Raw genomic sequence first — 22922 nt, 5'->3', positions numbered from 1 at the left:
CCTCTGACGTCACCCACTACGTCCGGAGCTGCCGTGACTGCCAGCGACGAAAAATGCCGCCGACAAGACCCGCCGGACTTCTGCAACCGATCGCCGTCCCATCGAGACCATTTCAACAGGTTGGAATGGACCTTTTAGGCCCGTTCCCTACGTCACGATCACAGAACAAGTGGATTGTCGTAGCGACAGACTACGTGACGCGCTACGCTGAGACCGCCGCTCTTCCGAGGGGGACTGCACAAGAAGTGGCGAAGTTCTTTATAAGCCAAGTTGTGCTGCGACATGGAGCCCCGGAAGTCCTAATCACAGACCGCCGAACGGCATTTACTGCGGAGCTGATGCAAGGAGTATGACGCTCCAGCAACACGGATCACTGAAGAACGACGGCGTACCACCCCCAAACGAACGGACTAACAGAACGTCTGAACAAGACAATCGCAGATATGCTGTCAATGTACGTTGACGTTGAACATAAGACTTGGGACGAAGTGCTCCCGTATGTCACGTTTGCGTACAACACGGCTATTTAGGAGACGACGCAGCTGACGCCGTTCGAGCGTGTCTACGGTAGAAGGCCGACTAGGATGCTCGACGCCATGCTTCCGCACGTAGAAGACGACGACCTCAACGCCGACGTCCACGGATATCTACAACGTGCGGAGGAGGCCCGCCAGCTGGCTCGAGTTTGTATAACGGACCAGCAGCTGGTGGATACGGGCCGCTACAACCTCCGACGGCGCGGACTCAGTGAGAAGCTCCTGCGACGGTAATTCAGACCCTACCAGATTCTACGACGAGTTGGCCAACTTACCTACGAAGTGATCCCCGATGGTGACTCCGGCACATCACGACAACGCACGCGGCCTGAAGTCGTCCACGTGGTTCGCTTAAAACCTTTCTACGGACGATGACGAACTTTTATTGTCATTTGTCCGGACTGTCGCTTATGTTAGCATCGGGTCGATGCACTCTTAGAGGGGCGGGTAATGCCGCGAACCATACATTGGGTTTGTTTACTTGTGCTTTGCTTTTACCGCCCGGCTGCGCCGGTCTGTGTTATCTCTGCGCCAAGAGAAGCGCGTGTTCCATTCTTTCTTTTTGTACCGCGTGTCTTATCTGTTGTGATAGGGAGAGCATTCCGATCTAACCTGAACAGCCCAGAATAATCGTCTCGGATCTACTATGTTCTCGATGTGAATCGACGTTTCGAGAACCACGCGCGCCGAAGATAAAAAAAGCCTGCAGTGCGGACGCCGGGGCATAAGATTCTGCGACGCTCGCCGGCGCAAGTCACTTTGTTGACCGCTGCTTCGCCGCCTCTCTATTCTTTTGAGTTATTAGGGGAGCACAAGTTCGCTCCAATAAACTTGTTTCTCCTTCAGGACAACTGCGTCGTCCTTGTCTTCGTGACAATATTATCGAGGCAAAGAAATGAACAGGCATAACACTATCCTGAGGAATGCATAATTCCAGCATATGAATAAAAAGAAAAGTGGAAGAGCAGGCGAAAGCCGGAATTTTAATCGGAGGAAAGACACGTCAATTTCAAATAACTTTCATGGATGCCAAACGACACTTACTTGAACTTATAAATGATGTAATACTCACGAACCTCACGATCGTGATGCGTTTTAAAACTTGGTACAAGAGTTGTGGCCTTCAGTTGTTAGAAACAATGACCAGGAGTGTTAACATACTTTTATAGAGGCATAGAAGGGCAGGATTTTGCATGAGAGCGGTGATTGTTAAACCTCAAAAGAAAGGGTGTTTCGGTCTGGCCGACGTATTGTTTGCCTCAGAGGGTGCATTCCAGCAGGCATACGAAGTTGGCGGAATCACAGTTAGAGTTCCCTCATACATTAACATAATAGTTTGAAGCTGTGCTGGCGGCGCGCTGTGTGGTCGTCATTTGTGCGCAAACCTTACACCGTGGTTTGTTACAGGGCATGCAACCAGTAGTCTGTGGTCGGCTAATGCTGGATTTGGTGAGAACATCGCCCAATTTTTGGCTGCGTCTATAAACAACGCGTGGCGCCTCGGGAAATATTCTTTTTAGGCGCTAACTTTGAACAAGGGTATCCTGATGGAAAATACCAATTACCTCGTTAATTTCTTTTTCTTGGTACTTCTTTCTCATGCGTTTTTTTTTCCTATTTTTTTAATGTTCATGCCAAATGCGTGCAAAGGAATATCTTGTTTTCACCCTCTTTCACCCCTGTTGCCACGGGGGAAAATGAATTACCTTGTTAACAAGACTTTTTTCGCTCTGTTTCTTTCCTTTTTTGGTTCTTTTTTCTCATGTTCGTACCGCGTGACTGTGATTTCTTGTTATCCTTTTTTCTCTTCTATTTCTCTGATTTTGTTGATGCCCACCAACCATGATCGCATTCTACAAACTCTCCCTTCCCTTGCTACATTTTCTGTATGTATATAACCCTGAAACCAACTTATTCTGTAGTCTGAAGAAATGAAGTCCTCTTCCTGAACTGCCAGTAAACTTTTTCTTGATGTTTTTCTCGTGTGTCTCTGTATCTTCTGGTTACGAACAGAGAACCAGGATGGACAATAAGGGTAACAGAGTGGATACCAACAGATGGGTATAGAAGAAGGGGAAGGCCAGGAAAGTGGTGGAGGGATCACATTTATGGAACTTTGGGGGTGACCTGTGGACTCCAAAGGATGCCGTAACCACCCTTGTGCGAGAATTCCATCTGCGTCACCACGAAGTCAAAAGTGCACCGTAAGCTAGTTGTGAAGCACCGCAAAATGACGAACGAATCTGCCAGGCCTGTGCACCAGCACCCTTGGAAGGTTTCCCAAAGGAGCGGGAAGCCACCTAGAAACAAATGAAGGAGATGGTTTAAGATGATGCCATCCTGTCGTAGAAAATTGCGAGGGCTTCACTGGTCGTCCTTTTGAGGGAAAAGATACCACTCTGATTCTGCGTAGATTAGCGGAAACTGAACAGTGCGACGAAGCGAAACGTTTACCCCCTCCCTAGAATTTGTGCCACTCTAGACCGCCTGCCAGACGCTAAAGATTTCTCCTCCCATTCCCTGAAGTCTGGCTACTGGAAAATAGAAGTCGAGGAGCGAGATTGCGAGAAAAGGGCATTTGTGACACTAGATGGCTTGTATGAATTTTGGTCTCTGTTTGGCGCCGGCTACGTACTAGCGCATGATCGACACCGTTATTGCTAGACTGAAATGGCAGACGTGTCTGCTGTATTTGAGTGACGTGGTTGTGCTCTACAGTCCGTTTCAAGAACACTTGTAAGCTCTACAATGCATTCCCGAAGCCATTCGAGCGGCTCGTCTGACCGTCAAGCCAGAGAAATATCACCTAGGGTTCCGAGAACTCAAATTTCCCGGTCAATTCGTGAGTTTGATGGTATCTGCCATACCCCGAAAAAAAACGCAGCGATGCCGATTGTTTGTCCAAGACAGCGGAACCACTCAAGAAAGATAGCGAAGAAGTTGCATGAAGTCAAGAGCAACAAAGGACATTTGAAACATTCTGGGAACGCTTGCAAATTGCACCTGTTTTGTCCCATTTTAACAAGGTCTCCCAAACAGAAATACGTACTCACGGCAGCAACTTGGGCATCAGTACCATCCTTTTTAAGTGGCAAAACGGCGGGGAAAACGTAATTGCGTGCTCCAGTCGCAGCGTTTCTAAATCCTTAAGTAACTTTTCGGCGACTGAAAAAGAATTCCTAGCAGCGGTGCGGACCAGAAGCAATGTCCGGCCATACCTGTACGGCAGGCCATCCCGTCAATCACCGATCATCATTCCCTCTGCTGGCTGGCCAGTACCAAGTATTCATCTCCCATTCCATTCTTACATTCACAAACGTGTCGTGGCTTAGTTTAAACTGAACAAACGAATTGCGACAACCCGTCGGCGGCCCGCAGACTAAACACTGGGCCGACTGGCTCTGTCGGACGTTCGGCGAGCCGTGCAGCAGCGCAGTCAAGCCAAGTCATTTCCTCCTGACGTCACACGAAAACACCACAGAGCATGGGCGAGGATGTAGAGAGGAGGACAGCATTTTTGAATTGATTTTTCTACTAAATAAATTCGCGTAAACGCACTCACAGTCGTCGATACATGGCCTATGGACTCCGAACTAGAATTCGCGCTAGTAATCCTGCATTGTTTACAAATCACTTCAGTGTCTATTTAATAACCTTTTATTGGTTAAACCAGCATACTTATGTTTCATTAGCCATCTTCAATCAACATTGTCGGACAAAAACGACGCCTGTTGTCACAAAAGTACAAAATATATTACCAGCTCTGCATTCTGGAATCCCAAAAGTACCGGGCCATCTCCACTAACAAGAAAACCTCGGGGAGGGGAAAAGCATGCAGTTCACAAGTGTATTCTTGGAGCCTTGGCGTTTTTGCTCACCGGCATGAAACCGTTGAGTGGTAGAGGTACACAGCTTTGCTGTAAAGTCTCGTGTCTTTGAAGCAGGAATAGATCTAGCGTGAGGCATTGGAAAACGAGTGTCTCGGTGTTTTAGTATCGTGACTACATGAAATGACGACGGCAACAGGAGGCGCCGACAGCCCGAGCCCCTAAGGGGCCCCGCCCCTAGAAATCATTTTGCGACTGTATGGTCTAATACCCCTGTCACACGGCAAATCAAATGTCATTTGATTGTGATAGCGGTGACGATTAGCGAGCTCGCAAAACCACAAAAATTAGATTTCAAGCGCATCTAGAATGTTTTCACAGGTAATGTTTAAAAAAACGTAACAAAGGATTATTTTTTAATAAAAAAAGAAAACCACCGATTTATGTGACATCAGTAGACATCACAAGCCGAGACAAGTCTGCAAAAAATCCGGATTTGGCTAGCGCACACACTGAGGGCGAGATTTTCTTTTTTGTCAGTACTTGTTTATCTTTCTTTATTTGAACAACAACACAAAGAAGAAAATATAAGTTTACTGACAGTTTTTAGAAACAATATTCTCTGGCTTATTACTGAATTTTTCTGTCTAGGGACGCGCTACTGCTGTCCAGGCTACTCATTTGGCCACTAACTGAGGTCCGGGACCTCAGTTAGCCGCTAAATGTCATCAGTGGCGAAACTAGGGCGGGGGGGGGGGGGGGGGGGGCAGGGGGTACAAGTGCCCTGGGCGCCACTTGGGAGGGGGCGCCGAGCCGAGTCCGCCCCACATGTGCCCGAGGGGAAAAATGGCAGCGGGGCTATGCGCGGGGAGGCGCAGACGCAAAAGTCGCTGTTGAAGTGCCACCTTGGACTTGTTGGTACTACAATGTTGCAACAAAAGAATAGCGCTAAGGAAGACAAGGACGAAGAGAGGGGGAGTCTGGTGGTACAGTTAACATGGATGTAACGGACCTCGATGGAACGAATTCCTGGGTTTAACGACGTTTTTCAATTCCCGATTTCCACTTTCATTGAAGTCCATGTGTTTGCGACCTCTAATTAACGAATGAGTCTCGACGATTAATCTGGATGTAACGAATTCGCTACGCTGATGAGTCAAGGTTCCTTGCCCTTTTCCTAAAAAATCGGCTGGCGAAATGCACTAATTTAGCGAATTTCGCCCACACCGCAATCTCTCGTGCGTTTCCACGTGTGATTGCGGTGTCGGTTGCGTGCTAGGCCAGCCAGTCGGTGTGTAGTGGCGTGTGGCCACTGATATCTGTGGTATGGGATCGCGAATGATGAGTTTTGCTGCTCGAATACAAAAAGACATGTCTTTTCAAGACAAGCACGCAATTTTAACTGCCGCCTTTGCCGGCGAGAAGGAAGAACGTCACCGCCCGGCACAGTGTCCCAGCTAACATCCCTTCAAGAATTTTGACTGCAGACAAGAGCATGAATTACGCGAAAGGCGCCCTTTCACCATAAGCTTGCTTCTTGGAACGCGTTAAGGCACCGAAAAGTATCAAAAAGCAAAAGTGATACTTAGTTACGCTTGTGAATTCGAGGCCCGTGTAGTAGCAGCATGCGCAAATAACGCAGTTTTTCACTCTGAAATATATCCTTGAACAAGGGTAAGTTCAGCATCACTGGTGCCTAGCATATTGGTTTCGTTTCTGCTGAATTCCCGGGAACTTTAACTCGAAACCTGGACGTAACGAAAGAATGCGAATTTTTGTCAACTTCTTTATATCTAGGTTTAACTGCATATCTGTTGTTCTTTGGTTGCGCCCCCCTCGATGATCCAAGAACGGGTGGTGCATTCGAAGACAACGACGCCGATTTCCAATGGAAGTAGACTTTCCACTCGCCCAAACTATTCCTCCTTCATGTTTGGCCTGCCTTAATCACGCCACCTCCTCGCCACAATGCCCCTCATAGCCGAGGAAAGACTCTCTCGCGGGAGGGGAAGGGTCGACGCCCTGAACACCACTGAACGCTACTGCGTCGCCAAAGCCGGCGCCTCAATGACTAGGGGAAAACAAGTACTGCTCGACAATGCCAGCTCAATGGATTAGCCGCCACAACACCCTGCCGCGTCCGCTGTCAAATGGCGTCGTTAATAGATCCGCACGAGAAGACCCCTTCCAGTGGACGACGGAAGCACTCTGCGTGTCTTCGTCCCTTCGTAACCGCTCCGGCCGCCCCGTGCCCTGCCGCCATCCTCCGTGGGAAACAACACGAGAGGGAAAAGGATCAATCGTCGCCGCTGCCGCCAGCTTTTGGACGCCGGGCACAAATCCTGGCCAATTTTCCTCTCAAGCAGCCTCCGTCCGAGTGAAAAAGGCGGTAGGTGAGCAATGCCCTCGGTCGTCGCGCATTGCTCGAAGGTTCGAAAAACACGAAGAGCATACGAAAGCACATGCATAACAACCAAATAACATACATCAACCTAACGGAGAGGGGGGGGGGCGCACACGGGATGCAATGCCTGGGCACAAAGGGGTACCCCGCGTCCCGTAGAAAGGTTGTCTCGGCGAGCGGCACCTTTGTTTACTTGGGGTCGAGCGGCGCCGAGGGTAAGTTGTGACACCGCCGGGTTGCCTCTCTCGTTGTTGGGAGGTAATTACCGCATTAGAGCTTGCAAAGCGCGGAGGCGTTTGGTCGGTGGGGTTACACACGCTGCAAAGTAATTCGAGGGGCCAGGCAAGAATAGAGAAACACGCGCCGCCGCGTCTGAAGGGGTTGGTCGTAGATGGTGGCAATTTGTGACGACAGAGTGACAGCTCCTTCTTTAAAGCGCGCGCCATGTTGACAAATGCAAGAATTCCGCCCGCGCTGGGCGCAACTTCGGCGCTCGTCGTATGGACAATACATTAGAGAGACCGCCCGAGGATCGATGTCCAGCGCTCAGAGTCGCTTTTAGTTGGTTGGGTTTTGTTAATAATGGTGAGCTTGTTTTTTGATAAATATTTGGGAGTTTGTGGTTGAGAGTGTGGAGCACGTGATTGTTTGTGTACAAACATTTGGTTGTTGTTGACGTGGCCAATCGGTAGCCCAGCGTGTGTTAGTTACTGGCTCCTCATCACTCTATTCGTATACACGCCCTTGGAGGCGTGGTCTTTGCGCTTTAAAAGTGAATTGTTTGGTGTTCTTGGGGGTCGATCTAGAGAAGCCAGAAACGAAGGTCCCTCAACCGAGCGAGAGTGGTCAAGAGACAGCCGTGAGTTAAATGCATATTCGTTAATTGATACGTCTTGAGTTGTCGCCAAATGTCGTCGTCCGTCGTCCGTCGTCGTCGTCGTCCGTAGGGCTCTACAGCCACTGAATATGTCGTCTCCGGACCATCCATGATATCGTAGCCGCAGACCAGAACCAGTCGCTACACACGATTCCATTCCTGCAAACCCTGAGTCCAAACCACTACTCACTCATCGAGAGCTTGTCACCACGACGAGGGACGTCTTCGCAACAGAACTCCTACCCAACTGTGAGTATTTTTTACATACTTTATAGTTCTCCGCACGGAGTATTGTCGATACGTCGGCATCGACCGCTAAGGGCATAAATGCGCTTATTCTCGGGAAAATATATACTGCACGATGTCTTCTCCTAGAACGATGTGTAGGTAAATCGGGTTAACCGCGAGTTAACATACAATTTATGCGTACAAAAGAGGGCTTTAAATTGGAAATGTTACGCATACCTTAAGTTTAGCAACAATTCTTAACAAATACCAAAAATGTCACCGCAGTGAGTCATTTGCCGTCACCAACTTTTCTTTTCTTCGCTGACGGCACCTAAACACTGGTTTGAAAGCACCGCGTAAGTTTGCTTGAAGGAAACTACTAAGAACAGACAAAAGCTTGATTATACGACCTCATGGAGCCTATATGAGAGGTAGCACAGGCGTTATTCGCATTTACAAATTAGACCATCTCTGCAGTCATAACATGGTGAAAATGACTTCTCTAAGGCGCCAGTAGAAATTGTGCGAACTTGGCAAACTGGTAGCTCCGCTAGTTCTGATGCGTCTATACTACTTGGGACAAAAATTTCGTGTCTTGAAGTTAAGAACACTACTATCATAATTGGTATTTCACGTTTATGAGACCATAACCGTAATTTATAAAAGTCGCTAAAAATACTCCTCTTCTCTCTTCTTGGCTTTGTTAAAATTGCACACGATTTTCACGGGTGTATCATGATTGCCCCGTGCCCACAAGTCCCGTCGCAAAAGCTTCGCGACGTTAGCCCAGTGTCGCGAATGCCCCGCGTGGAGTATCCCCGCGTCATAATCCCCGCATGCCAAAAGCCCCGATGCCAGTTTCCCCGAACCATTCTCTCGGGGGCGATAATATGGCGCGTCATTTTCTTTTCAGTGCCTATTTTTTTTTCTAAATTAAAGTAAAGTAACCTTTGACGATCTTCTCAAGAAAATAATTGCGTCTTTCGCTTTTCCGATGTAGCACTGGGACGTCATACCTTCTTCCTTTGGCTGCCCTCATTTAGATGCGTGTTCAAAATGCGGTGGCGGTGACCCGCTACCCCCCCCCCCATTCGTCATTCGCTCCACCCCGTTGCTTTAGTGGTGACTGTGCAGTGCCTACCCAAACAAACAAATCATCGCCGTGGCCTCTGAGGACGGCGCCTCGGCGGGGCCACAGCGGGTTTAATTTAATTAATTTAATTGATATCTGCAAGACAGGGACTCGAAGGACAAAAGCATTCACCACGAGACGAGCCAGATACTTCGGTCAACGTTTCCTTGTCTTTAGTTTTCTTCTCCCGTCTTTACGTCTCCTTTCATTGGCCACACAGCGTGGGCTTAGATTACGACTACGACGCTTAAAGGGACACTGAAGTGAATTTGTCAAGCTCCCGTTTTTGCTTGCACTGCGTAGACTGGCTCAAATTAGCACACTTTTCATCGTTTATCCGGTTGACAAATCGGTAATTATTTTACAAAGCGCGAAAGAAGAAAAACTACCATGCGCGGTTTGCGGCGGCCGCACCAACTAAGGCTGTGACGTTGAGAGGAGGGGCGCCGTGATTGGACGATGCCCAAGGTTAGCAATCACACAAGTTTCGGTTTCGGTTCTGTAAAACATAACCAATGGCTTTGTTGGATGGGCATTCTCAATATCTCAGTAATCATCGTACCGCGCTTCTGCCATGTTGTCGGCTGTAAAATGCACAAGATAAGCCTCCCAGGACGGCTTGTAGTCGTAGCATTCACTAGCCGAGACCTACGCAGTGCATGAACGCCCTCCGCGTACCCGCAGACGCCCCAATGTCATGCGCTTTTCCCCCATATTTGGAGCTTGCCTCCCTCATGCCTGTATCGTAAAAAGCGTGTTCGCACCAGGCCAAGGGTCTGTTCATTCTGGCCTGTGCCCACTGCCTGCAAGCAGTCGGTGCTTATGGCAACAGCACGCCAACGAGAACTCGCTAGCGCGCCAGTGCCAGCCTGCGCGCGTTTTGTGAACTAGTTCGTGTAGCCATGAACGTTGCGGCCCCAAAAAAGGTGAACTCAATATAGAAAACATCGGCGGAAAACAAAAAAGTTAACTTACAAAAAAAAAAGCACGTACCCGCGGGGATTCGAACTCGTGACTCGCAAAACATTTGGGGTGAATTCCTAGCGCCCCAGACTGCTAGGCCACGGAGCGGGACGGGAATGCCTTGCTAATATAGGGTATATATTGTATAATCAGTTTACACTTTTATTTAGTTTTGGCATTTCAAGCCGCTTAGGTGACTATTTGTTGTACTGCGATCGTGCAGTAAGCGTCGCCCGAGTTTCCACAGTAGCTCACGTCTAGCAATTGCATTTCGTAGACGGAAAAGCGTTCGCAGATGCGTAGTCGTGCAGCTGACCGCTGTGCTTGTTCGCCCAGCGCAAAAAAGTGCTTCCCGCGCCCTAGTTTTACGCTGTACGGTAAAAATATCAGTTGATTTTATTTGCTTAGTACCTATATTGACTTCGCTGACTCTTCTCCCGCCTTCAAGAGGCCTTATATTTTCCTACTGGCGTACCAGTCAGCGAAGCGTCGCATGTGCAGCGCTTGTGTGAAGCGACCTTGACTTGGAGCTAGATACAGTGTACAAACAAACAAAGTAAAGAAAGGCACATTCTTCCATTCACAAACGTGTCCTGGCTTCGTTTCAACTAAGCGAACGAATTGCGACCAAGCAATTTTTTTTTAACCTCCTTGATTGCGACGACCCGCCGGCGGCCGGCGGACGAAACGCTGGGCCGACTGACTCTGTCGGCCGGGGAGCCGTGCAGTAGCGCAGCCGTGGCGCAGCCAATTGCCAGCTCATCCCCTCCTGACGTCACACGAAAACGCCACAGAAAATGGGCGAGCGTAAAGAGAGGAGGACAGCGTTTTCGAATTAGTTTTTCTACTAAATAAAATCGCGTAAACGCGCCTAGAGTGGTCGAAACATGGCCTGGGGACTCCGGACAACAATTTGCGCAAGTAATCCCGCAATGTTTACATATCACTTCAGTGTCCCTTTAAAGAAGCGGGTTTTTCGGCGCGGGGCAATCGGCCCTGGGTAAATGAGACGGGTGACATGAGACGGGTCAAATGAGACGGGGCAAAAGAGACGGGGAAAATGTGTATGGGGCTAATGAGCTCGGGGCTTTCGCAAACGGGGCAAAAGCCACGGGGCTTCCGGCGCGGGGCAAATAATACGGGGTTCTGAAATCGTGGGCCTAGTTTGAATAAGCCACACCGCCTTGAATCGAGGGAACCTGTGCACGCATAGGCTGATATGTGACGACGGTGGTTGCGTCGTCACACTAATCAATATCAACTTTCACGATCTCTGCACATGTTTCCACTCTGGTTTCGTGCATATATTTTATCTTGTCAATGTTTATGGGCAGTTCACACGTGGCCCCATTTGCAGGGGAGAGCCGGTTTATTTTACGTAGCCACAGAATAAAAGCAAACGCACTGCCAAAAATAGCTCGGTCAATGGCCCCAGTTCAGTGATTTTACCCTGTTAGTTAAATTTGTAATTGGATCTCATGTCGGAGTTCGCCATTCGCCGCGTGTGCTCTTCTGGACGCATAGATTGGTCTTTCAAGGCCATTGAGGCGGAGCATGTCCACGGGAAGTTTTCATCGTCAAGATGGGCTGCCGACTTCCGCCCCTACATTCAATAAACAAATTTTCAGAGCCTAGAAGTGCGGACCTAAGAGTAAATTGCCAGGCGCGCCCACGCAGCCTAAAGAACACTGACAATATTCGTGATTAGATATTGAAGTGGCTCTGGGCCGGACGTAAACCCCACGGACTTTCTTACAGCAGCTGCCCTTGTTTTGGTGGTACAGCCGAACACGGATATATCGAACACGGGTATATCGAATTATTGTCTATATCGAACTCATGAATTATCCCCTTGAAAATTCTGTGTAAAAGTATAGGAATTCATACGTTTATATCGAACGGTATTTTTCCCAACATTTGGTATATCGAACACCGCCAAAGCTGGAAGGTGCTCTTCGGCGGTCGCTGCACCCCCGATTTCCGCGGTCGCTTAGTGCCTTCGCCGAAACCCAACAGGGACAGAAGCCGGGGCGTCGGAGCGTCACCCTTGCCTTCTCATGGATAACTGCTCGGCCAACCAAACCACCTGCGAGCTCGACAACATCGAGCTTAAGTTTCTGCCTCCGAACACAACAGCCAGGCTGCAGCCGCTCGCCCACTCGACTAAGTCGTTCAGGGTTGGGTACAGGAGGCGACTCCTCGATAGGTTTTTGATGAACCTCCGCGTGGGCACCGAGCTTAAAGTTGACCAGCTGTGGGCCATACACATGATGACGGGTGCCTGGAACAGCGTAAAGCAGAGCGTGGCCAACTGCTTCCGGAAGGCAGGCTTCCTGACGGCCGAACATTCGGAAGCTTGCGAAGACGGCGACGACGACGAATAGGGAGTGGATGACACGTTTCGTGAGCTGTCGTCCCTTTTCCCGGCTGCTGTTCGAGCCGGACTGTCTGCTGGGGACTTCGTGAACGCTGACAGCAATTTTTAGGCTCTTGCGAGCGTCGGTGACGAGGATATCGTAGCTGCGGTTGCAGGAACCCAGGCTTATAGCTCGAGTGGCGAAGATCGTCCGGACGAGGATGCGGCTACACGATCGTACTCCGCCGGTGAACTGGCGGCTGAGTTCAGCTTGATTCTATGTAGTTGCGGCGACATGGGAGGAACTGGGCTGTCACACCTGGACAGCCTCGAGAATATGAGACCAGCGTCTTTAATTCCATGTGCAGGACGAAGAAGCAGGCCAAGATCAGCGACTTCTTTTCACGCAAATAAAGCATCCTGTTGCGTCGTTAGTACGGAATTAGTTGTCATTCTTCAATGTGCCGATCCGTAAGTGGCCGTCCGCCACAGCTGAGGTCTCAGAGCCCATATTTTTTATATCGAATTTTTCATATATCGAAGTATTTCGCGATCCCTTTGGAGTTCGATATATCCGTGTTCGACTGTATTCTGAAGTCTGCGGCGTAATATTGTACTAGTTCTGTCAAAGCTTTTTGCCTTAAATTATCACAATGCTTCTCAATGATATGCGCTTCGAAATAAAATTAAAGAAACAAAGTCAGAATTTTTACAGCAGTGATTAACAACCCGGTTCCTCTTGTGTAGCCAATTTTCAGGGCAGCACATTATTTATTTTCCCCACAGTAATCTTACAAATGATTAAACCCGAAAACAAACGAGCCTACATTAAGTCGTTTTTAAAGCAATGAACCCTGGCCATTTAAAAATCAACGCCATATCTATTAATGAAACGAAACTTTGCGAAGATGGTGATTGCGACAATTCGGTCGAGTTATTAAAATCAGATTTCGAATCTTAGCGGGCGGCAGCGAACCACGTGGAGTGAGTTGTTTCCTTTATTTTATACCAGCAGTAGTACCCGGTGATGCCCGTGTGGGCCAATATACCAATGGGTATAACACATATTAGGTTAGTTGTTTCTTTTCATAATTAGTTCCCCGTGGAGTTGTAAAAAACTTAGGAATTCCCGTCTACCATTATTAAATGTGATCCTACTGGAGGCGTGTTGTTTAGAAAATGGCTGGAACTCGTGTTTTGTTGGAATAATCCCGAAACAAATATTATGACGTTGTTGCGCTCAAACGAGTACATCCGCATGGGGTGCTTTATCTCAGTAGTTTTCAAGGATAACTATAAGTGACATTCCACAGCAAATAACATGGACTCGAGCGGGAGGCGTACTGTTCCAGGGAACGGCGCCCGCTGTCCCAACAAATGGCGTACGAGCTATGGGAACGCGGGAAAATTGAATTGAATTCCACTTCGTAGAGGGTGTTATTTTATAAACCTCGCTCACCCTTCCTATGAGAAACCCCGCTCAGGTTTCTTATGACAAAATCCTGAAATTTGTTCTTGGATATTTCTAATAAAACTTTTGTAAGCAAAATCTAATCGAATAGGTTAAAGGGCTGAACACGTCTTGAGAAATCTTAAAAACGGGTCATTTGTCCCCAATACTCATCCACTCCATCAGAGTCAGGTTAGGAGAAAACCTTGAGAAACAGTCTTTAGACAGTCGTATGGGTAACCTATAGCAACAAAACCAGTTCGATATATCAACGGGCCTTAAAGAAATACGGAATTCCTGAGAAAAAAACACACCTTACACTGTCTCAGGGGTGTAATTTTTTTAATTAAGCCATATAAGCTCCTACAGCATGGTAGCAATGTGCGCACGACATTTCAAGCCTCTAGGACCAGACGTTTGGCGGCACGTGATTATCACCCGTTCGACGTTTTCACTTTGTTGGGGCCAACGTTGGTTAGGGGTGTAATTTCCAAGACTTTCCTCTCACCTTTTAGCAACGTCGTTTGGCGAAATCATTATTCTTTTGGCATTTGTGTACGAAACATTTGTCAGCAAAAGAAATTCAATATATCGAAAGAAAGAACAACGAAGAATCAGTAAAAACACTTATTTCTTCCGAAAACCAAATTTGCCGTGTAGGGATCGAGGAAAACCCGGTGTATATTATTTCCAGTACAATGGTTTAGCCGCCAAGAATTTTTTTCTTAGTAAGACTTAGTTAGATAATTGTAATTATTTATCAAACTCGAAAGTATTGTCCCATTTGTCATTGTCAAGTGTCAATAATGCATTTGTAGGCACCCACGGGGGATATTTAACTGCGGTATTTTCAGCGGCGTACTTGAACTGCGTACTCTTGTTTTTACTAATAAAGAAACTTCGCGAAATATGAAAAACACCACGTGGCGGCGCTCGTACCCGCATCATGAAGCAACCCCCTTAAATAAGCTGGTTCGAAGCAACTGCTTTGACTATCGCACAGCGCATCACCTTGATAATGTCGCGCACGTGGCAGATAAATAGTAACTCGGCCACGATTTCTTCTTTCATTCTCGCGTTTATCTCATTCCGGCTAACTAAGGCGGAGCCTGCTTGAGGGTGCTCTATGGTGCCGGTGGGGAGCGCCGTCACATGGTATATTTTATATTTCGCGGACTGTCCTTATCAGTCAGAAAAATCAATATGCAATTAGTACGTCGCTGAAAATACTTCAGTTAGATGTCCCTCCTAGGTGCTTAAAAATTGGGGCAGCCTTTTTTGAGTTACATAATTTATTGCAGAAACCTAATTAATTCTCATTACAAATATGCTTTCGGCTACTTTGATGTACAAGAAACATTATGCACTAGGTGTTCTTTAGTAATACCACTGCAATTGTTTTTAAAACGTGGGGATTAATAGCTGGGACACCCTGCACAGTTTTGCTATTCCGTCCGCTAAGTTTTCGAATTTAAAAAAATACAACACGGCAGAGCTGTTAGTTGTCAATTTCGTTCATGTACAATCGCAGCGTTATTTCGCTAGGTCGCAGTCAACAGAATGATTTTATTTTATGAGGAACTAGCCAGGAGTAGCAGTCACGTTACAGGGGTGGCCGGGTTACGTGGAAGGCCCTTACCTATGACAGAAATCTTTTTAAGCCTCCATACTTGCAGAGCCTCTAGAAGGCACTACATAAACCATAAGCTCTAAGCTTACTCTGGGGATCTATTTAGACACAGTAAGCAATTGTTAGCAAATTACAGCAAGTATTCACGCGACTGACGTATATAGCTGCACTGCTTGATGGCTAGAAAGACCTCTGAGTGTATTCCAAATGAAGGAATTAAGAATTTTTTTTTTCAGTCAAGCAAAGCCATGAACCGGGCCACGAAAAAAAGAAAAGAGAGCGGAGCTGAAGGACGGAAGAGGAGAAAGCTACAGGCGCAGGAAGCTGAGAAGTCAAAAAAGTTCTTCGCGCCCTTCTTTGGAAGACCTGGGACGAGTACTTCACCCTCTTCTCTGGAGGCAGCTCCATCCCCCGCCACTTCACTAATGCCCACACAACCTCACGAAGGAGTGGTTCGCGAAACTTCTAAACAGAGTGGGTTAAACACAGGCAACAGCGGGGATATTACAATAGCGGAGGAGGATAACGAAAGTGACATCGTGCTTCGGGAGGTTGAACCTGATTCTACGAAGCCAAGCGAACTGGATTGCACAAAGCAGCTTCAACCTATTGTTTCGGAGCTCGTTCAGAACCACGACTTAAGGCTCTTAAAATTTGACGCGCGTACTGGAAAAGCCGTTGTGTCTGACGCTGTGCTAATGGAAGTAGTTAAGCTCGGTGCCAAGTATTTCCAAAATGGGGAAGGACCTTTCTTGCCAACAAACAACCGATCGATGACCAAGGGCTGGTTTAAGAAGAAGTTAGGTGATGGTCGTGGTGAAGAAGTGACCCGCTCGTGGCTAGCCTACTCTCCTTCCAAAAAGGTAGCATTTTGCATTTGTTGCCTCCTTTTTTCCCGCTCAGATGAGCTATCACCTTTGGAGCAAGAAGGGGGATTTACCAAGTGGAAGGCACCTGAGAAGATGACACTTCACGAAAATGCAAGAAATCACCGAATGTGTTTTACACAGTGGAAAGAAATGAAAATAAATTTAATGGACACCGCAGGAATAATTGATGTCGACCTACAATCACCGATGGAGAAAGAAAAGCACAAGTGGCATGAAATTTTGACAAGAGTCCTCCACTGCATAAAATTCCTCGCTACTCAGAACTTGGCATTGCGAAGGCACCGAGAGAGTCTCCAAACAGGCCGCGAAAGCAATGTCGGAAATTTCTTTGCTCTTTTGAAGTTAGTTGCAGTTTTTGACCCCGTTATAAAGCAACACCTCGCAACGTTGAAAGTCATCCCGGGTCCACATCGTACCTATCACCTCTTGTACAAAACGAATTCATCCACATGATGGCTGCAGCAGTTCGTGAATCCTTGCTGCAAAGAATCCGCAAAGCCAAGTATTATGGCATTATGTTCGACACGACTCCCGACCAGGCACACCGTGAACAAATGTCAGAGGTTGTTCGATACGTGGAAGTTGACTTCGATAAGAAATCAGTTAAGGTTGAGGAGTCCTTCCTCCGTTTCATCGAGGTAAGGAAGAAAGGTGCTGAGAGCTTCGTTGAGGTGATCCTAAGCAAGCTAAAAGAGGACAAAATGGACCTTCAGAACTGTCGGTCACAGCGCTATGACAACGCTGCAGTGATGGCAGGACAAAAAGGTGGTGTCAGTCAAAGAATAGCGGAAAAAAACCAACTGGCAATCTTCGTAAACTGCGACAATCACTTGCTCAACTTGGTTGGAGTACATGCTGCAAAAGTAGACACCATGATGATGACCTTTTTTGGGACCATCGAAGCACTTAACGTGTTTTTTCTCGTTCCACACGCCGTTGGGAGAAACTGAAAGATGCGGTGCCCGTTGTGGTCAAGTCAGAGTCAGATACTAGATGGAGTGCGAGGGTCGAAGCGGTGAAGCCAGTCTGTAGATACCTTGAGGAGATACTTTACGTTCTCCAAGGAATGGCAAATGACGACGAAGAAACGAGCGAAACTAGAAGTGCTGCCACACTATTGCACACGCGGATGCTGAGTTATGATTTTTTGAATTTGCTCGGCTTTTGGAACAAGATACTGGTTCGCATAGATCGTGTCCAGAAAAGGCTGCAAGATCCAAAAATGAACTTTCACGATTCTGCCTTAGACATGAAATCACTCAGAGATCACTTTCATGACGAGAGGGAAACTTCCGGTGGGTGAGTCACTCGATGAAGGGCTGTCGATGGATGGGATGTCGATGTTGAAAGGCGTTCACGACGAAAAAAACAGATGCCTGGTGAGAAGTCCAAAGGAGAAGAGTTAACGGCTAAGCAGGGAATAGAACGGGTCATGAAATCCACTCTCGACCGTCTACATTCCGAAATCGACGAACTGTTTACTCGGTGCAGAACACCGATGCCAAGTTTGGCTTTCTCCTGGACATGAACAAGCTGTGCTACAGCGACGACAAAAACAAACTAAAAAAAATTGCTACACCTTTGGCGAGTTTTACAGTTCCGACGTTGACGCGCAGGACCTCTATGAAGAGATTTTAGATTGCCGACTGCTGCTTTCACGGCGGGTTGACCATAAAGTGTCAAGACCTGAAAAACTTCTGAAATTTATTGTAGAGTATGGAGATGACAGGGTATTCCCCAACCTTCGCGTCGCCATTTAAATAATGATAACCATAGCAGTTTTTATCGCTGGTTGTGAGAGTTCCTTCAGCAAGCTGAAATTGATACTTTCTTATTTGCGCGCCACAATGGGCCAGGACAGACTTTCTGATCTTGCTCTTCTGAGTGTGGAAAGAGAACAAATTGAAAAAACGAACTTTGATGTCATTATAGAACAGTTTGCTTCATCGAAAGCAAGAAAAGTGCTGCTCTAGTTTTGACGGAGTGCCCTAGTGTACAATCCTTTTTATACTTTTGGTAATAATAACCAAACGATGTATATAAAGCGTTTAAATATAAAAACGCGTGTTTCTTGACAATTGTTCACGATCAACAACAGCGCTGGCGTCACAAAAGAAGCGACAACGAGGAGACGACAGAGTTTGCCGGAACGAGTTTTTCGACGCACCAATGGCATTGATAAAAACATGTAGGCATAGTATACAGATTTGATGTGTGCAATAAATAATTTTGAGCAATACATTGCATTGCAATGCAGAGAAAAACTGTTACATGCCTATTTCGTCGTTCTTTTGTGTCGTTGTACCTAATTTATGAACTTCGCGTAAAGCGAGACGTCAACAGGTGACCGGTGCGGCAAGGTCCATTTATTCTTTCACCTTTTTTCAGGCCTAGTGGACTTCTGGTGTATCATATGATATTTGGATGTACAGGACGGCTATACTGCACAGAAGTGAACAATCATTCAAGAAATCATTCATTCGCTTGCCCGAAACAGCGAGGTGGCCTTTTTTCCCGCATTGATGATGATGATGATGATAATAATAATACTAATAATAATAATAACAATATTAATAATAATAAGAATAATAATAAAATGATGATATCATTATCACTATCATCATGCGGGGCGCTAAATTTTATTTGCCCTGGACGCCCTTATATCTAGTTACGCCCCTGAATGTCATTCGTCTCAAATGTCATTCGGTATTCTCGTATAGCGCCGAATTAATGTCATTTAGAGCGAATGACATTTTCTCTAAATGTCATTAGATGTGCGGTGTGACAGGGGCATAACTGTATTTTCTGCTGCTACCTAATTATGCTGCTCTGAAAACCATGAGGTAACGATAGCAGTATTGTACTTACCGATTCTAACGCGCACTTTTTTTGCGGAAAAATAGGTCGAAAAATCGCATGCGCGTTAGAATCGGATACCAAACCGAAACTGTCGAAACAGTGGAAATGTCGTCCCACCTATCGCAATCCCCATCTCAAGATGGCGCCAAAGCTTTTAGCAGCAATTTTTCGGACGCAGGAACCATAGGTGCCTAGGCTTTTCTTTCGGCGTTCACACAAATCGTCAAATCGTTCCACTTGCGCGCTCGATAACAGCAATGGCAGCAGCGACTCACTCGCGTTCAAAACGAGCGGTCGGCTGAAGCGTGCGCCTCTGGAGAAGCTCGCGGGGTGGGCGTGCGAGGCGTAGGCCACGATCCCATCGACCATGGTTGAACGTTCGTTCAGAAGTGTGGCATCGCGAACGCGCTTGACGGCACCGAGGACGAGATGTGGTCAGCGGAGAGCGACGAGGAGTGAGATAAGCGAGATTACTTCGGGAAACAAATCGTCCGTTTCTATCACATTCGTTTTTCTTGCTCACAAAGTTCCGTGCGCGTTACAATCGGAGGTGCAATTTTTTCGGTTTTTTTTTTGCCAGGAAAATCAGGTGCGCGTTAGAATAGGGGGCGCGTTAGAATCGGGTAATTACGGTAGCCTCTTTACTGCACATCTCCAGGAAAATGTCATCGCTCAGGGGGAGATTTCAATTCTCTATCGCCTCAAATATACCCATTCTAAAAAATACCTTGAGCGCAGAGTAATTGAATGCAGGCTCTTGCCATCTTCTCAAAGTACACGCAATTGATGGATTACCGTCATGCTGAGCTGTATATTGGGGTGACAAATCAAAGGTGATGCAATGTTGCGGTGAAAAATAAACTGCAGTGAAAAATAAACCACGATCTGACGCTAAGATTAGAGACCGCTGCTTGGAGCGCCGGAAGAACTATACCACTTAACATAGTCCTGCCGGCGTGTAGTCCCACGAACATAATGGTTTATGGCGCCGGAAACCGTTGCAAGTTCGTCACGAGTTATCCAAAACCATCGCGACCGTGCTGAGAAAAAAACGAAAAGGATTACAAACAGTGAAAAGTCGTCGCTTACCCTGAAAACGACTCAACAGGTCCCTTTCTCGAGATGGTGCGATAGAAAAGCAAGATGCTGCTGGCTTCATACTGATAGTGTACAGCCGGGACCCCGGCTGACGTGCTGTACGCCTGCTGTGAAACTGGGAGCACAGCGCGTGTTCTCCGTGAGCGCCAGTTCCCAGTCTCCATCCGCGTTCACTGGATGGCGCCACGGCCGCATTCTTTCGACAGCCTGTTACACGACCAACAAGCAATGTTGAATGGAGGAACGAAAAGGAGACGGCGCCACTGGAGAAGGAAAAGTAAAATCGAAGTTAACGCCACCGTGTCACGTGGCCCCGCCGTGTGAGAGTGCGCCGGCTCCAACCGAACAAGCGCCGCCATGAAGCTACAAGAAAAAAAAAACATTATCGTGGGCGGTCGCATTCATGGTCACACGTTGGACGGATACCGGCGGCTCGGGATATAGAAACGGACACGGAGCGGCTTCGACGGAGGTGGGATTGCAAATTCTGGTGGCAAGATGTCATGCCAATTCGAAATACTGTTTCTTCATGCAATGCGGTTTTACGGGAAAGAGAGAAGGGAGAGGGAATGAACGAATAAATGACTTTATTGAGCAGAAGGCGGTAGGCCCTGGTTGGTTGATGATTGGGTCAGGGGAGAAAAACAACGACGTAAAGTTTGCCGGGCTCAAATCACTGTCCAACAGTCAAGTCAGCCTCACCCCTCAGATGTGTTCAGGTATTCGCAAACGAAAGAAAGAAAAGGAGGAGTGCGAGAGGGAAAGGCGAAGGAACACTTGGCTCTTCCGCCGTTGCGCTACACTCCCTGTTGCCCTTGCTCGACTCGAAGCGCACCAGGCGGGAAAATGTTTTTTTAATCAGCACATGGCAGCGCGGGCAGCTGTGCACCCGCGCTGGGCGTCTTCGGCTGCAAGCCCGTTTCCCCGAAGAGGAACTAATAATGACAATAAAAAAGAGCCGCGGCCGGGAGACAGGTTTTTTAAGCTTGAGCATTTCTGGGTTCCGATTTTCCACGATTTCCTCATGCAGGCGGCCGTACGGTCTCGCCGTCAGCCGTACGTCGGAGTCACGCACTTGACGTCCGGCGCATTGGGAAACTCGAACTTCCGTTTAATTTGGTGCTACGGGCGTCCGAGCTACACATCTCAAGTTTGTCACTAAGCGATTAGCCCCCCGCCCCCCCCCCTCCTTAATTTATTTTTCAAGGATTTCAAGGATTTTATTAAACATTTTTCGGTACATACACATTGCACGTAGTTATTAGTACAGAAGGAGGTCCTAAAGAAAAACTGTCGGGGGGACCTCCTGTTAATAAATGCGAAAATGTTGTTAAAAGATATGTAGGCAGTCGAGGTACGGGTCAGTTTAGCACGCTAATTGAATATGCAAACACTATAACAAGAACTTCTGCAATATTATCTCAGAAAAAACAGGTTTGAGTACTATAAACAGGGGAAGCACAAAAAGTATTATTCAGAAAAAAAAATTTTAAAAAATGTTAGTAAGCATGGTTGTTTACAGTCTTGCTGTTCTAGCGATGGAGGCAAACGATTCAACGATTCCTTATTCCACAGCTCCTTGTACAGCAGAAAACACTTCTTGTGCTCCGATCGAGGCAGTAGTGAACTTCATGCTAAAATTGAAAAAAAAAAGAAAAAAAAAGCATATCTCATAAAAATTATTGTTCAAGCCTTCGCAATATTCTTTAAGGCGTCTAATAACTTTTAAATAGCGGCTCAATGTTTTTGTACAGATTGTACAATGTATTTATACAGATATAGGCCTGAACAATGACTGATTTGCTTTCCAAACAAGTCGCTGAAATAGAATCCTAATTGGAGTCGTCTGCGTCACTGCAACTTCCCGCAAACAACGAGTAAATTTCAAAAATTCGAAGCCAAATTGTCGATGTACAATCTCAACTTCAGTCTTCTGGTGCCTCAGGGGCCGCCACAAGGCTAAGAAATATTTCTAATATCGAGGATAAGATTGACGATCTAGAAGACCGCTCGCGAAGGTCCAACGTGTTATTTTATGTCATCACTGACAGTAATGAATCAGAGTCATTGGATGCTGTTGAAAAGGTTGCAACTGATTTTTCTCAACACCACCTTCAACTTACGGTCACTTCCATCGCACGAGCACATCGCCTGGGGCGTTTCTCGCCAGATAAAGCGCGGCCAATTATTGCCAAATTCTTCGATGATAAGGAGGTAGAGGCGATAATGAGCCGTGGCAGCAAGCTGAAAAATACGTCTTACGGCTTGTCACGTGACTTTTCGAAGCCAGTTCGTGACAAACGGCGAAACTTACTGCAGTTTTCAAAAACAGCTAAAAAGGATGGTGACCGCGTGAAGTTCGTTTTTGACAGGCTATGCATAAACAACCACGTGTACGTGTGGGACACCATTGCAAATCAAGCGGCACCCGTTCCAAATCCAACCACGGTATGACTGCACTCCCCTCCCACTTCCCATTCAACAAAAAATTCCTGTCCATCACCACAAAAGGTCCGTTCTAGTGGCCTCTCTTTTTTGTGCACAAATATCAGAAGCGTTCAGTCAAAAAGCATTCCGCTCTCTTCCCTGGTCGATTCTTGCACTCCATCAATTATTGCGCTAAATAAAGCGTGGTTAAACGAGGCAACCCCGATAGCAGTATTTTTCTAACC

The 22922-nt window shown here is 47.1% G+C and overlaps 1 protein-coding gene and 1 pseudogene across 1 annotated transcript in view; one reads left to right on the top strand and one right to left on the bottom strand.

The window, feature by feature from the left end:
• LOC144163862 (uncharacterized) overlaps positions 1 to 20363 on the bottom strand; it is a 162216-nt gene extending 141853 nt beyond the window's left edge. Inside the window, exon 1 of the mRNA XM_077694540.1 lies at positions 20242 to 20363. Within this exon, the coding sequence (XP_077550666.1) occupies positions 20242 to 20311 (70 nt within the window). The 5' untranslated portion in view covers positions 20312 to 20363. The remainder of the gene's footprint in view (positions 1 to 20241) is intronic.
• LOC144164073 (uncharacterized) lies at positions 17630 to 18581 on the top strand (annotated as a pseudogene).
• Positions 20364 to 22922: the final 2559 nt, after the last annotated feature.

This window comes from Haemaphysalis longicornis, unplaced genomic scaffold (assembly GCF_048455015.1).
Source record: "Haemaphysalis longicornis isolate Haplotype H1 unplaced genomic scaffold, Haemaphysalis longicornis Haplotype H1 scaffold_13, whole genome shotgun sequence".
NCBI lineage: Eukaryota > Metazoa > Arthropoda > Arachnida > Ixodida > Ixodidae > Haemaphysalis > Haemaphysalis longicornis.
Note: the sequence above shows the minus strand (reverse complement) of the source record. Positions and strands in the feature narration are given on the sequence as shown.